This window comes from Electrona antarctica, assembly GCF_951216825.1.
Source record: "Electrona antarctica genome assembly, chromosome: 10".
NCBI lineage: Eukaryota > Metazoa > Chordata > Actinopteri > Myctophiformes > Myctophidae > Electrona > Electrona antarctica.
In genome coordinates this window covers 13952156-13968664 of record NC_136791.1, presented here as the reverse complement: position 1 = coordinate 13968664, position 16509 = coordinate 13952156, and the positions used below count along the sequence as shown (strand labels likewise).

Genomic DNA, 16509 nt, shown 5'->3' with positions numbered 1-16509 from the left:
CATTTAAAAAAAATGATCGGCTATTTTCAGCATGCCACCGAGTGTAAAATCAGGCGTTACGAAAATCAACTGTAGATATAGTCGACTCGACTCTAATCTTATGATATGTAGTCGACTAAAACTAACACACATTTCGGATGTCTAAAATATGACAAAAACTAAAAACATTTTCATTCAAAAGACTACGGCTGAAACAAAATCAAAACGTGGCGTCAAAATTAACATTGAATTACAAACGTGGGTGTGTGTGTGTGTGTGTGTGTGTGTGTGTGTGTGCGTGTGTGTGTGTGTGTGTGTGTGTGTGTGTGCGTGTGTGTGTTTGGGATCATCCCAGATCCCACAGCGGGCGTGAAATCACAGTGCACCATGGGACCCGTGAGGAGGGGAGTGGCGGTAAGTAGGCAGCGGTTCTGAAGCAGCAGATGTTGTGAGCAGCCGCAGCGTCTGGGAGGGAGGGAGAGCATTAGTCACGGGGCACAATGTGCGGCGCGACAGGGGACCCGCGTGACAGTCAGCTCAGATTGCTCGGTAATTCGGCAGGTAAATGGGGATTTACGCCACGCCACTGATGGGACTCGAGAGCACGAATAAAGCGATAATTTGGGTTTTATGATGCTTCTGGAGGAAACATTCAAAGGCATTCAAGGAGCATTTTGTGTGGCCTGCTTTGCCCCCCCTACGGCGTTAATGGTATTGTCTCCATTATACACTTGTTCGAGTCAATTAACGTATCACGCAGTACCGTGTAGCCATTTAACATACACACATTACCGTATAACCATTTTGTCAGGAAAATGGATGAGCCTTTGACCCCATCGTAGGGCTGCTAATTAGTATTTTCATAATTGATTAATCGGTGAATTATTTCTTCAGTGTTTTTGATTAATTTAGACTTTAAAATGATGCCGAAATAAGGTAATGCATTACAAAACTATGGCAGATGCTCATTACTTATCGGGACAGTAAATAAAGTTTTTCCAGTAACTAGTAATAACTAATTACTTATAGTATTATTTTGAGTAATATGTACTATTGTCCAAAAGTAACGAGCCTTACTGGGTGTTTATTTGTAATGGTATACTGGGTTGGGATGGAGTTTCTTTGCAGGCTGCTGATCCGGCCTAGACCTACAGCTATATGACCCCTTACCATTTATCCCTAAAAATCTACAAGCTCACAACATGCCGATGCAGATTGGCTAGTTGAACTATATTAAAATGTTTTAAAAAAAAAGAGTAAAAAAATGGCAAAGAAGTTTAGGGATGAGGGGTTTAGCGGTGATGGAAATGGAGCCCTTAGACTCTAGAGCGGATATGTAAACGTAAAGTAATAAGTAACAAGTTACTTTTAATTAGCAGGGAGTAATATGTAAAGTAATAATATCACTTATGGGTAAAAAACTAGTAATGTCGTTTTTGAGTTTGAGAACAACACTGTTAATCTTTTTTTTTTTTTAAAGATATTTTTTTTGCGGCTTACGCCTTTTATTGGTTTTTGAAGGGACAGACAGTAGGCTGACAGGAAACGGGAGAGAGATGGGGGAGGACATGCAGTAAAGGCCGTGTCGGGCTCGGGAGTCGAACCCGCGGCACACTGCGACTGGATTACCAGTCGGGTGCCCAGACGGTTACGCCACCGCCTGGGCCAACACTGTTAATCTTTATTTAGTCAGATTCTTTTCACCTTTTTAAGAAAAAGTAGCAGATCCGCGAGCTGTGAGCTTGTAGATTGGATATTTTCATACTTTTGCGCAACATCCTTGATACAAAGATACAAAGATTCTGCTTGACGACAGCAACGACTATTGCACCACAGTGTTGGTTTTGTGACACGAATGTTTGCTCGTAAAGTGAGCTTACCAGAGTGAAAACTGAAAGCTTTTGTAATAATCAAGGTTGTTTGGCTAAAAAGGAGGACATTTGAGAGATGCATTGGTGACAGTGGGTATTTATCTAAGTGCCAAAACAGGTGCCGTAAATTATTGTGGAGATGATGGAGCAGTATCTTACTCAGCCAGATGCCTTCCGTACACAATGCACACTGCTTTCAATTCCGGGAATCCAAGGAGTATTTGTTATGTAGCCTGATATGCCAAACTACATTTGGCATATCAGCTCAACTTTTAGATCGACAATAACCCCCTCCCCCCCATTATATTTATGCATGCATAGTAGAGTTGTATTGGGCTCCACTATAGCTCCCCAAGTATTCTCATTGCTTAACCTGGCATGTTAGGTTTCGTTTTTGTTAGTTTTTGGGTAAAAATGCAGGATTGGCTCATAAATAGTAGACACTGCATTGACCACTGGGGCTGTATGTCATTGGTGCAGGGGAAACTTGCCATAACTTGCCACTGCAAGATATTATGTATGCCTGAGTTGTATACTGTACTGTATCTGAGTATAATTGTCATTGTTATTTATAAGGTGTTTTGGTATGAAAAAACACCTTTTCAAACAGACAACCAACCAAACAAACAGCTTAATTGTCTCCACCAGGCCGAAGGCACGGGGAGAGAGTATGTTTTGCCTGTTATAGCTCCACCAACATGTGGATTTTTGTAAAACACATTTTTGGAACAAAATGCCTCAAATCATCCAATTGTCACCCAAGACGTAAGAAGAAATGGCACCCTTTTCACATTGGCCTATTATATCGCCACCAGGAGGCCACAACCTGACCTGGCCTGGTGGAGACCTGTGCCCCGAGGGGCACTTTATCTAGTTGGGTTGTGAATTCATGGAGTTATGACGTTTCCAAACAGTGGAGAGACCATCCTGCTTCAATAGACGGTACATGCGACATACTGTACATGCATCGAGAATGGCGCGGCTTGTCCCCGGCCATATGGCAGCCGTGTCCACGTCTCACTCCATTGGACAGTTGGTGCCAATGAGGCGTCTGCACTCTGCATGTATGTACATGCAGTGCAGTACATCCACAGGGCCGGCTGATTGTTTATTTAAGCAGTCACACCTGACCTGAGGCAAACTAATTGGACTCTGAGCCGGTTGTGACGACACACCTGTTGTGCGTCGAGCAAATCGATGCACACAGGATGAATCAGCCACCCTCCCCCCAGCACGCACGCACGCACGCACGCACGCACGCACGCACGCACGCACGCACGCACGCACGCACGCACGCACACACACACACACACACACACACACGCACACACACACTTTGTCGACTCGTGGCAGGTTGTTTTATGTGCCTTTGCCCGGATCTTATTTCTGTGTGCCAACTATTGATGATTATACTACCTGAGGCAGTGGTTCTCAAACGTTTTAATTTCAAGGTCCTCCATAACTCTAGAGAGTGTGCAAATGGAACCAAATAGGCCGGGTTTATTTTGTTCCATTTGTACACTCTGAAGAGTTATAGACCCGCAAGGTGCCCTCAAGGAACCTTGAGGGCACCTACACTTTACGTGTTTGTATGTACATACAGTTTCAGTACAATTCAATACATACATACATACATACATACATACATACATACATACATACATACATACACTTAGGTATGCGGTCTAGTCTAACTTGGACTCAGGGGGGTGGACGCCTCTGCCTTGCATAGTCCCCAGTGAATAGGCAGGTTGCCCTTCACTGGTAACCTTACTTTGGATTTTAAATATATGAAGGTATTGTAGGCTGGGATTTTACAAAAAAGCCACCCTTTTAAATACATACATACATACATACATACATACATACATACATACATACATACAGTACTGTTTAGTTCATGTACAGTACTCCATTAGGCCTATATAAAGAGCAGCCTCCGGCGCCTCCCCCAGTTATCATCCCACATCTGCAGTACATTGTATGGGCTGCATTATGTTTCCTATTCCCTGGGCCAATTATCTTCCACTCCACTGAGTAATCGGCATGCATTGAAAGCTTTTTGTTTTGTTTTTTTGTTTTTTTTCAAAACAACACAATCATGGCACACTCAAGTGTAGCAAGTAAATACACACTATTTATCTATCTACACTATCTGTCTTTTTTTTCTTGTTTGATTCTGGATCTTTTACAGTGGTGCGATCTGTTTCAGAAGATAACAGTATAATCCTGTCTCATTAAATATTGAATTAGTTATTATTATTTAATTAACTATGGAAGGAAAGCAATTTGCATGTTTATCAAAATTTTACATTTTAATTAACATATTTTAATATCAATTTGAACTGAGCATTAAAGGGTTAGTTAAGATTTTTGGACTTAAAGCCGTAGGAAAATACTGGTTGCAAAGGTATTAACCAAATGGGTCCATTTGGTTTAATTTTACACTCAAGAGTTAAAGATCTATAAGGATCCATTTGGTTACCAACTCTCCATAATTTATCTGGGGAGCACCTGGAACCCCCTCAAGGACCACTGGTGGTCCCCGGACCACTGGTTGAGAACCACTGCATTACAGGAAAGACACAAGCGGTGTCTGGTTAAGAAATTAAATGCCACAGATGAGACCCTATTAGCTCATCTAGGCGTCCGCGGTACGGAATCTTAACGGCACCCGGGAGAACGTTCCAGAAAAAATAAATATTGCCCCAAAAAATGTCTCGCATCGAGACACATTTAGAAGACGTGGAGTTATGACCCGGTAATCGTGAGCGGCGGTCAGCATAAATGTTGGCAAGATCATTAGAGTTGTACAGTACAGTTTTACCTCAAACTTATGGATTCCACTTTAATAGCTCGTCCATCAGACCATTCACCACGGTATGAATTAGTATTGGACTCATAGCCTTGCAGGGGGGCGTGGCAAACAGTATAGATTATATAACAGTTCTAATACATTTGTTGATGCAAAACTTATTATTATTATTATTAGTAGTAGTAGTAGTAGTAGTAGTAGTAGTAGTAGTAGTAGTAGTAGAAGGCAGTAGGCCTTGTAGTTGCAACAGAAGTATCTCAATAAATACATATTATTACTAGTATTCGTCGTAGTTGTAGTATTTATTTATTGCGATGCATCTGCTACTGCTACTAAACTTTCAGTAATACATGTTCTGCTTTAATTCTAGGTACATTTAATGGCATCGAACAGATGGGGTGACTCAGCAGTGTTTTATTTCGCTAGGCAAGTAAAAAGAGTAATTACTTTTACACCCAAACATCACTCATCTCGCTCTGCCTCGATGATGCCACAGAGCAGTTAGTCAAGGCAGCTATATGCTTACATGTGTGTATATACTGTGCTGTAGGTGCATGTGCTACCGTAACAAATCGCTGCATTTGAATTTCATTGCTGTCGGGTGGAAACTTTGTCCGGTTGCTTTTCAGGAAATGGAAGGAGGAAAAAATAACCTGGGCGACACTCTTATGGAGTGTCGCCCAGGCTGTATGGAGATACAGGTGTTTGCCCGACACCAATGATTTGTGATTTTACAGTAAGTACAGTGTAGTACAGTAGTAGAGCTTGACCCGTGCATGTGATTTTACAGTAAGTACAGTATGGTGCAACGCACAGGTCCTGGACCTGGTGAGAGCAGGAGTGGACCTGCTGAGACGTAGGAGGGGCCCGGACAGGAGTCAACCCACAGAGCCTCTAGTCTTTCCATGCGCCAGATTGTTCTACCTCCCAGTCCCGGCAGAGTTAGTTCCGGAGCAACGGATTGTGTGGCCCTGGCCTATCCCTAGTGGGTCTGATCGAGGGTAGCTACTGGGACGTAAGTCGAGACTTGATCACCTGAGTGAGGGGTATATGTTGCGAGACCCGAAACTCCGATGACCTTGGGATACATCACTGAGGTATGTCCCAGGTGCATCCATGCTTTGCTGTTTGTTTTCTCTTTTCGTTCTAGTATAGTACAGTGTAGTAGCCTACAGTAGTAGAGCTTGACTCGTGCATGACATTTTACAGTAAGTACAGTGTAGCACAGTAGTAGTAGAGCTTGACTCGTGCATGCTCTGTATACCAAGTCGATTTTGGACCAAGGCTGCAGTAGCGATAGCCTAATGATTGGCCAGGGTGGCTTATGGCCCCGGGAGTCACTGGCTTCGATCCCTAGGTAAATCCAGCTGGGGAAATTTGAAAAGCTCTCTCTCCTCCGTCACCAGCTCTACTGTCAAGATGCCCCAGACCTATAGTATAGTATAGACACTATAGCAGCACCACTAAAACCCAGTGGTGCATGGAACGTTACTACAGTAAACCCAGTGGTGCATGGAACGTTACTACAGTAAAACCCAGTGGTGCATGGAACGTTACTACAGTAAACCCAGTGGTGCATGGAACGTTACTACAGTAAAACCCAGTGGTGCATGGAACGTTACTACAGTAAGTGCATTTACTGCACAATTAAGTACAATTTTGAGGTATTTGGAGTATTTCCAATTTCCAATGCTCCACACTACATCTCCAGGAGGCAAATGTTATACTTTTACTCCACTACAATTATTTGAAAACTTATAGTTACTAGTTACTTTGTAGATTTGGATTATTACTACAAGACATCCCCTATACATTTCGGGCCATTTGAAAATAGCGCATTCTACAAGCTCACAATGCGTTGCATTGCGATGAGTTTGTAGATCTGCTATTTTCAAAAGATTTTTATACATTTGAAAACTTGAAACCGGACATTCTGCGGAGAAACTATACGTTGTGTGTGTGTGTGTGTGTGTGTGTGTGTGTGTGTGTGTGTGTGTGTGTGTGTGTGTGTGTGTGTGTGTGTGTGTGTGTGTGTGTGTGTGTGTGTGTGTGTGTGTGTGTGTGTGTGTGTGTGAGAGAGTGTGAGAGTGAGAGTGAGTGTGTGCGACCCCAATCAGCATCAGCTGCAGGGACATACATAGAGACCTACACACTCCGTCACTCATGGGAGCGGTTGGCACCGCTCCTGTTGCCTATAACCTGAGCACGCATTAAAGTCATTTGCTTTCAATGTCTAGGGCATAGCAATTATGTAATTACCTACAAATGTTATTTAGTTGTCGATGGCTTAAAGGAGCACTTAACCCATTTTGGACCTTATGTTCACATAATTGGTCCTCACTCGTGCTCAATGCTCATTAAGAGAAGGTTCCGTATCGGTCTACTCGCTCTGTGTCTCAGAGGAGGCCTGTAGACGGTTCAGAAACCTGACCGCCAATAATATCATCGGTAGGCACGAGGCAGGTTTGATTATTTCAAACAAGATTTGGAACGTTATGTTTTTTTTTAATGCAGTAAAACTGTGGTTTTCAACCCTTTTCATATCAATGTTATTCTGCATTTGAGCCACGGACCACCATTTGACGAAATCTATCCTCTCAGACCCAAAACTGGTATGCTTGTATGCTGTATTGATGTGGTACCATAGCGATAACAGGCAAATGTTGCTGAAAATAACACATATTCTACTTTCTCCAATTGTGTAGACTTCTTCTAAATTAAGGAATGCCAATGTTTAACAATCATTTATCTCTTGAGAGCATAAAATGATTGGTTTTATTTTACACTATCATGTCGCGCCAAGAAAAGCTTGGGTATTTCAGGCCCTTTCAAAATGTGTGCCTATTGTGTGGCATGCGTGTCTTACCTAAGTTTCCGGTCATCAGGTAGGCATTGTGGAAGTCCTTCATGCCCAGCCCCACGATGTGGATGAACTCCTCGATGACCTGCATGAGCTCCACTGCTCCAGGGTAGATCTGTAGATACACAACATGAACAGTACATTCACATGAACATCTCCACTGCTACAGTATGTAATCAATCAATCAATTAATCAATTAATCAATCAATCCGTCCCTTTCTTTCACTATTATGTGTGAACCGCACCTATCTAATATGTTGTAGTGTGGACTGAATACTGAAGGAAGCCAAACCAAATAGGTTTTACTCTTATGTACTGGCCTGTACACGATACAACAATAAAGTACAACCTTGAAACTTGAACAAGAGGAATAGGTACGTTCACATGCAGTCTCGGCCAAGTCTGATCAAATCAATGATACATCATATGAAAGCTTACATTCTGTACTTTCATAATCTGTAAAAAACAGAAAAAGGGCCCAATGCCCCCTTGCGGCACAAAGCACTGTAGCCAGTCACAAATGCAGCAAGCACTTCATTTTCAACCTATCTTCATGTAATTGGTCCTCACTAATGAAGGACCAGGCGAATTCAAGGTAATCGAAATTGCAGGCTTTCTATTATTGGAAAGCCGGCATGCTATAATTGAAGGCATATTGTTCTTGTGTTAATACAAATGAAAATAAGACTATTGAAAAGCCTAACGATGATGTCATTGGTATAGGGTACCCCTTCACCATTAGTGTGTGGACCAGTTATATAAAGATAGGGTGAAGTCCTCCTTTAAGTAAAAGTAGCAGTGCGGCAATGTAGAAATAGTCCCATTATTCAAAATGTACTCAAGTGCAAAAGTATTGCCACCAAAAGTATACGTAATTTACCAAAAGTGAAAGTTCTCATTTCACACGTTTTCAAATGTATAAAATGTATACAAATCCTTTCAAAATAGAGAAGATCTACAGTGATCAGCGATAGTTTAAAATAATCACTGTTGTTGTGAAGTCGCATCGCCCCAGCCATAGTAATATCTTAAACCACACAGGAACATGAACAATACGAATATATATATAAAAGAGAGGAGGAAATAAAAGCTCACAAATGTAGTCCTTAACAGACATTGGCATCCAGTGTTGGAAAGGTTTAAGTAATGTTATTACTTTACATATTACTCCCTGCCAAAAGTAACTTGTTACCGCTACTTATTTCTTCCCTTTTTAGTAATTGCCGCCCTTCTAGATCGGATCAGCAGCCTGCAAAGCAACTCCATCCCAACCCAGTCTACCATTATAGTCTATACTATAATGTATACTATTCAGTCTACCATTAGAAATAAACACTCAAGCCCACAGTAGCACAAAGGCTCGTTAAAATAGTAAGGAGTTACTTTTGGAAATAACCTATTAGTAATATTATTACTCAAAATGTGAAAGTAATTAGTTATATTATTACTAGTTACTGGAAAAGGGTAATAATATTACTTTAAGTAATTACTAGTAGTTACTATAGTTACTTTCCAACACTGTTAGGCCTCACTCAGACTTTTACTGCATTGCTGTATGCTTGTTGGATGAATGTTGTGTAGTGTCATGGCCGCCCCAATGCATTTCCAATGGGAGTCGCATGGTTTGACACAACATTTGTGTTGTATGAGGGGGCGGGGCGCAGTCGAAACACAGCCGAAAGCCATACAACAGCTTGTAGTCCAAAATGTGGACTACAAACCATGTGACTTCCATTGGAAATGCATTGGGGCGGCCATGACACTACACAACATTCATCCAACAAGCATACAGCAATGCAGTAAAGGTCTGAGTGAGGCCTTAGGCATCACAGACCTAACCACTAGGCATTTAGCACTCAGGATTGCCTGGCTAGTGGCTACCCCTCTAAAACCCCTCTAAAACACAATAAGTCAATAGGTTTGGATGGGTTTGTGCGTTCTTTAATGGGAAACCAGCTATCAGTATTGATTCCAATCGTTGCTGCCGGGCAGAAGCCATGTACATCATCTCCGTATTTTCTATCCCCGTAAATAATGCCCTATTTCTCACACAGAGCGAAAATAGCAGATCTACAAGATCTACAAACTCACAACGCAAGCCGGTAGATATACTATTTCTAATAGAGTTCTAGTAGAATTATGACCGATACCGATTCAGATACCGATATATTACATAATTATTATATTATATTTATATTGTTTTTTTATTTGACATTTTTTATTTTTGTTTTGCTGGTGAAAGTAGATGGTAAGCCCACCTCCCCACTAACAGCTGACGCTCTTAAAGAGACAGACAGGCAGACTGGCTGCTCTGTGAGTACAAAGCCATTGACGGTCACATAATTATTGCGTGAAATTATATCAGTGAAAGTAATCTGGATTATTTTGACATTGACATTTTTACTAAATTGACGGGCGCGGGCAAATTGATCACAATGCAACACATTGTGAGCTTGTAGATCTGATATTTTCAAAAGATCTTTATATATTTGAAAACATCAAATGGGCCATACTGCATAATGAGTATACCTTAAGTACATTTGGATGCCAAATACTTTTACTCAAGTATGCCTACATTTTTAATTCATTTGGGACTTTTACTTGATCATAGAGGGCGCTGTTTTTCCTTTATTTCTTTGTCGATGGGTTCTCAGATTAATTCAAATGCAACAGGGGCCCTTCAGCACCATGGACAGAGCCACCAGGGTCATCCTGCCCCGGCCTGGCCTGTCAGCACAGCTGTCAACCCCCCAACGAGTCGATACACCCAAGACATGCTAATCCCATAGATTGCCTGCAAGGGGATTGGACCACTATCCTGATTTCACATCTATTGACGACGGGTCAGATGGAATCAGAGGGTTTGGTGGGGAGATTTGGGCAGAACCATTTTTGGGGGCTCCATGATTTAAATAATGCACATTGCGGTGATTATAATCCAAGTCCAGCGATCATTTTATAGAATACTTTTGAATGATCGAGAAACATAGAAAAGAAACACACACAACTTTCTTCTTTTCTTTTTTCAAAAGCGTGAGTTTGTAGGTCAGCTATGTTTAGATTATTTTGAGATAATATATTTTTGAAAGACTTTTCGCCTATAATGTCCTAAATAAGGATTGATCACATAAATCAAATGTCTTATTCATTGGTGATGAATAATAAATGTGACTCAAACCTGACGATGCAGGGCAATTGAGATCTTAAACCAAACACAATGATTCTGAGTGGCATCCACTAATTAACACCTCACTGCAGGGTCAACGTCCCACAACACCCACGGGTAACTGGAATGCTCCCAAACACCCAAAACACACTCGCCCCTAACGAGTTTAGGAATAAGGTTTGGTTTAGGCATAGTTTTACTGAGGTTAGGTTTAGGAATAAGGTTTGGTTTAGGCATAGTGTTACTGAGGTTACATTTATGAATAAGGTTAGGTTTAGGCATAGTTTTACTGAGGTTAGGTTTAGGAATAAGGTTTGGTTTAGGCATAGTGTTACTGAGGTTACATTTAGGAATAAGGTTAGGTTTAGGCATAGTGTTACTGAGGTTAGGTTTAGGAATAAGGTTTGGTTTAGGCATAGTGTTACTGAGGTTACATTTAGGAATACGGTTAGGTTTAGGCATAGTTTTACTGAGGTTAGGTTTAGGAATAAGGTTTGGTTTAGGCATAGTGTTACTGAGGTTAGGTTTAGGAATAAGGTTTGGTTTAGGCATAGTGTTACTGAGGTTAGGTTTAGGAATAAGGTTTGGTTTAGGCATAGTGTTACTGAGGTTACATTTAGGAATACGGTTTGGTTTAGGCATAGTGTTACTGAGGTTAGGTTTAGGAATAAGGTTTGGTTTAGGCATAGTGTTACTGAGGTTAGGTTTAGGAATAAGGTTTTGTTTAGGCATAGTGTTACTGAGGTTAGGTTTAGGAATAAGGTTTGGTTTAGGCATAGTGTTACTGAGGTTAGGTTTAGGAATAAGGTTTGGTTTAGGCATAGTGTTACTGAGGTTACATTTATGAATAAGGTTAGGTTTAGGCATAGTTTTACTGAGGTTAGGTTTAGGAATAAGGTTTTGTTTAGGCATAGTGTTACTGAGGTTACATTTAGGAATAAGGTTAGGTTTAGGCATAGTGTTACTGAGGTTAGGTTTAGGAATAAGGTTTGGTTTAGGCATAGTGTTACTGAGGTTACATTTAGGAATACGGTTAGGTTTAGGCATAGTTTTACTGAGGTTAGGTTTAGGAATAAGGTTTGGTTTAGGCATAGTGTTACTGAGGTTAGGTTTAGGAATAAGGTTTGGTTTAGGCATAGTGTTACTGAGGTTAGGTTTAGGAATAAGGTTTGGTTTAGGCATAGTGTTACTGAGGTTACATTTAGGAATACGGTTTGGTTTAGGCATAGTGTTACTGAGGTTAGGTTTAGGAATAAGGTTTGGTTTAGGCATAGTGTTACTGAGGTTAGGTTTAGGAATAAGGTTTTGTTTAGGCATAGTGTTACTGAGGTTAGGTTTAGGAATAAGGTTTGGTTTAGGCATAGTGTTACTGAGGTTAGGTTTAGGAATAAGGTTTGGTTTAGGCATAGTGTTACTGAGGTTACATTTAGGAATAAGGTGAGGTTAGGTTTAGGAATAAGGTTTGGTTTAGGCATAGTGTTACTGAGGTTACATTTAGGAATAAGGTTAGGTTTAGGCATAGTTTTACTGAGGTTAGGTTTAGGAATAAGGTTAGGTTTAGGCATAGTTTTACTGAGGTTAGGTTTAGGCATAGTTTTACTGAGGTTAGGTTTAGGAATAAGGTTTGGTTTAGGCATAGTGTTACTCAGGTTAGGTTTAGGAATAAGGTTTGGTTTAGGCATAGTTTTACTGAGGTTAGGTTTAGGAATAAGGTTTGGTTTAGGCATAGTGTTACTGAGGTTAGGTTTAGGAATAAGGTTTGGTTTAGGCATAGTGTTACTGAGGTTACATTTAGGAATAAGGTTAGGTTTATGTATAGTTTTACTGAGGTTAGGTTTAGGAATAAGGTTAGGTTTAGGCATAGTGTTACTGAGGTTACATTTAGGAATAAGGTTAGGTTTAGTTTTACTGAAGTTTAAGTTTAGGAATAAGGTTAGGTGTAGTTTTACTGAAGTTTAAGTTTAGGAATAAGGTTAACTAACTCAAAATGTAGTACTTGAGTACTTTGCGTGAAAACCTTATTATGTCCAAAATTGTTACTTTTCAGGATTCAAATCCAAAAATAGCAAAAATAGCAGATCCACAAGCTCAAAACTCGTCGATTCGCATCGCACACACACGTGTGTGTGTGTGTGTGTGTGTGTGTGTGTGTGTGTGTGTGTGTGTGCGCGGCTGTGCGCGCGCATATGCATGCATGCGTGTGTGTGTGTGTGTGTGTGTGTGTGTGGGACTGCACACACATGCGCGCGTGCCGATGCTAGGACAGGCGAAGCAATCAGCGGCACTGACTCTGAGAGCATCTGACACAGCAGTGGGAGGAGAGGAGAGCCGTAGTGAGATAGATAGAAGGAAGGGAAAAAAAGAAAAGCACATCGCTCCTTCGTCCCTTCCGGCACGTCTGACGCACACGCTGCTGCCGCAGTCGTGCTCTGTGGTCGCCATGGTAACCCTTAGGATGTGGAGGCAGGCAGGCAGCGTGGGGAAAATGGCCAGTGTTTGGAGGTCTGTACAGTAGACGCTGTAATCTTCCTGGCCTCGCCATGGTAACGGATACCAGAGGTGAAAATAATATGAAACTATTACATTGTCCTCCACCTCCTCCTCCTCCTCCTCCTCCAATGCCGTTTCTGTTGCCAGCAGAAGAAGAAGGGGCCGGCGATCATTGTGTGATGTGGACCATTTTTAAGTCAGTGGGGTCCAGGATCCCCCACCACCCCCCCCAACGCCCCCCACACCCCGGGAGACCCCCCCCCCAAGGGTCCTTGAGAGCAGTGGTTCCCAAACTTTTTAGCCTGTGACCCTAAAGAGAAATTAGATGTTTGCCCGGGACCCAAACTAGTGATAATATAGCAGATCTACAAGCACACAACGTGTTGCTTCGCTTAGAACGGCTATTTTCACTATACTTTGTTTTCTAATTTATGGAATTTCTTAGATTTCTCTTTGATTCTTTCATGAGATTACTGAAAGAAATCATTGAATTATGTTTTTAAATCATGAACATTATTGCTGTTTTGGTCGATGTTTTTTGAAAATGTTTTGAAATAATAATAATAATAATAAAAAAAAACAATGTAGGAAACAAAACAAAACAAAAAATACATATATAAGGGGACCCATAAATGTTAGTTTTAACCACTTAAGTACAGCACTTCTTACCAGCTTACAACATTTAGAATTTTCTTTTAAACACAAATAAATTTTTTCTGGGGATCCCTGCAGGCACCAAATCAGATGGGTGTCCCAATACACATCAATTTGGGGGATGCTTGAAATGAAAAGTGTTAAGAACCACTGTTTAAAGGGACCGCTGAGACACTATGTTTGCAAAGTGATTTAGTGCGGAGCCACAGCGGGTATTAATGCAACATAAAGTGCACAAGTTGCGACAGATGAATGACCTCCCTGTCAGCTGGCTGTCTGCTGAGATCAGACCGCGGGTTGATCAGCGTATGGCCTCACAGCGGCGTGGCTGCAAACAGTGGATCATTTCTTTGACAGACACACATCGACAACTACGGAAGTAATGAACCCTGTCGCTGATTTCTCCTGGGTCACTGAAGAAAAAAGACAACGGTTCCTAGTTCCTTCTGTCTCATTTCTCTCTGTCTGTCTGTGCCTGATTTGTGATTTTACACTTGGTTGCACTCTGAAAACTGCCGATCGATACAACAAAGTCGCACTGCAACAAGTTGTGAGCTTGTAGATCGCAACCATACCTACATTTATTTCTTTTAGTTATACTGGATCTCTTCTCCACAAGTCCCTCACTAGTATATTAGTCTTAGGTTTAGTAGCTTAGTTTTTATTTAGTTTTTGTCAGTGAAAATAGGTAGTCGACGAACATTCTTCATCATAGTTTTAGTCGAGGATATGTCACTGTGAAAACGTTTTACAGGCCTTCCTTCCATGTGTTTGTAGCCGTTACCCTCGGTGTTGGTGAATCGTGACATTGTCCAGTTTCGCTGTGATTATGTCAAAATGACAATCTTGACTTCAGAGACTGCCGGGCTGATGTAACAGTGTCCATAATAGACCTTTTGGCGGCATGCTGATGCCAAGCTGATGCTTGGCCTGCAAAATGCATCCTGGGAATTGTGGGAAAATAGTGAAAGGTTGAAACAGACAGAGAAGGGGTAATTTCTCAGTCGATATAGATGGTTTTCAAAGTGTGGGCTGTCCCACCAGGGGTCCAGTTGGGAGGGAGAGAGAGAGAGAGAGAGAGAGAGAGAGAGAGAGAGAGAGAGAGAGAGAGAGAGAGAGAGAGAGAGAGAGAGAGAGAGAGAGAGAGAGAGAGAGAGAGAGAGAGAGAGAGAGAGAGAGAGAGAGAAAAATCATCAAAAATAGCTATAATAATAGCAGATCTGCAAGCTCACAACCTATAGCGAGCTTGCAGATGGCAATTTTTTTATCCTTCTTTTATTCTCCTTGGGGGGGTTTCAGCAAAAGTAGTTAATCACGATCATTTCAACTACTTCGTCCATTTATATTCTGGCTATTCAAAAATACCAGATATGCAAGCTTGTACATCTGCTACTTTTGAAATATTCTGCTATGTTGAAAACATTTTAACAGAAATCTCCTCTTCTGGGAGTCCCTGGCACAACATCTTTTCAGATTGGGGGCGGGAGGCAGGCGCAGTGCTGCTAAAGTATCTACAATCAACTGAAATATATACAGCATGATAGTGTCCCTTTTACGGTAATTCCAGTCTGTAAAGAGAACCAGATTTGGTATTCCTAGTAGAAGGACATATTCATTGAAATAAACCATATAGAGATAGATAGTTAGAATACATAGAAAAAAGAGGTATGATTCGAAGGCGACTCCACAGTCGTGCGTTTGTTGCAGGTGATACTTAATTTCAGCGGCGGGCAGACAGACAAGCCGTATCTTCTAGACGTTATCTTTTGACAGAAAGTGGATGTGTGCGACTCCCTGGGGCGTGTTGTCTGACACTCAAGTGGCAGTTTTTGAAAAGCGAGTTGCCACCTCTCCAGCTGCGAGGAGGCTTGATGGAGTAATGTGACTGCAGGCCTATCAACACAGATAACCAAAGTGTGTATACCGACACTGTCGGAGTTCTGTACCAAAGATATTTTATTTTTGTATTTCTTTGTCTTCATGCTTTCAGGGTTTTGAGACACTTTTATTTTGCTTGAGACTATTGAGGCTATATATGTTTCCTTGGGAGTAGTCTAAATTCTGCCTTGTGTTAAGTAGTGTTGATTTAGATTCACTATTTTGAGTAAAATTCCAGTTTTAGTCGTATTTTTGTCATCTGAAATGTTTTAGTTCTAGTCTAGTTTTAGTTGACTAAATGCCATAAGATTTTAGTCGACTAAATATACAGTTGATTTAGTCGAATAACATTTATTTTGGTGGTGCCTGATGGCGTGGTAATGGCTGATTTTACACTTGGTTGCATGCTGAAAATAGCTGATCTACAAGTGATTTCCCCCATTATGGTTGAGCGGAATCCCTCAGGGCTATATGGTCTTTTCTGTTTTCTGTTATTGTGGGTGGAAAGCTCACAGCTTATATCAGCTGTGAGCTTGCCCCATAATACAGGTGCTGCATGGCATTTTGGTTCAGGAGGTCAGGGGAGGTTTCCTTCTATAACCCATTTTGACCTGAGATCAGATTCTAAAAATGTCTTCTATATCCTGACAGTTTTCTGAAAAAGCTATGTCAGTGGTTCTTCGATTTTTCAAAAATAGCAGACCTACAAGCTCGTAGCGCGCCACTCGGTGGCGCGCTATGAGCTTGTAGATCTGCTATTTTTCAATAGCTAAAGCATAACATAAGGATAAGGAGA

The 16509-nt window shown here is 41.3% G+C and overlaps 1 protein-coding gene across 1 annotated transcript in view; it reads right to left on the bottom strand.

Moving 5' to 3' along the window:
* The window catches only part of adgrb3 (adhesion G protein-coupled receptor B3), a gene marked incomplete at its 5' end in the record, with an annotated part of 229890 nt that overhangs the window by 87707 nt on the left and 125674 nt on the right, over positions 1-16509 (bottom strand). Inside the window, one exon of the mRNA XM_079513219.1 lies at positions 7532-7640. Coding sequence (XP_079369345.1) covers positions 7532-7640 — 109 coding nt within the window. The remainder of the gene's footprint in view (positions 1-7531; positions 7641-16509) is intronic.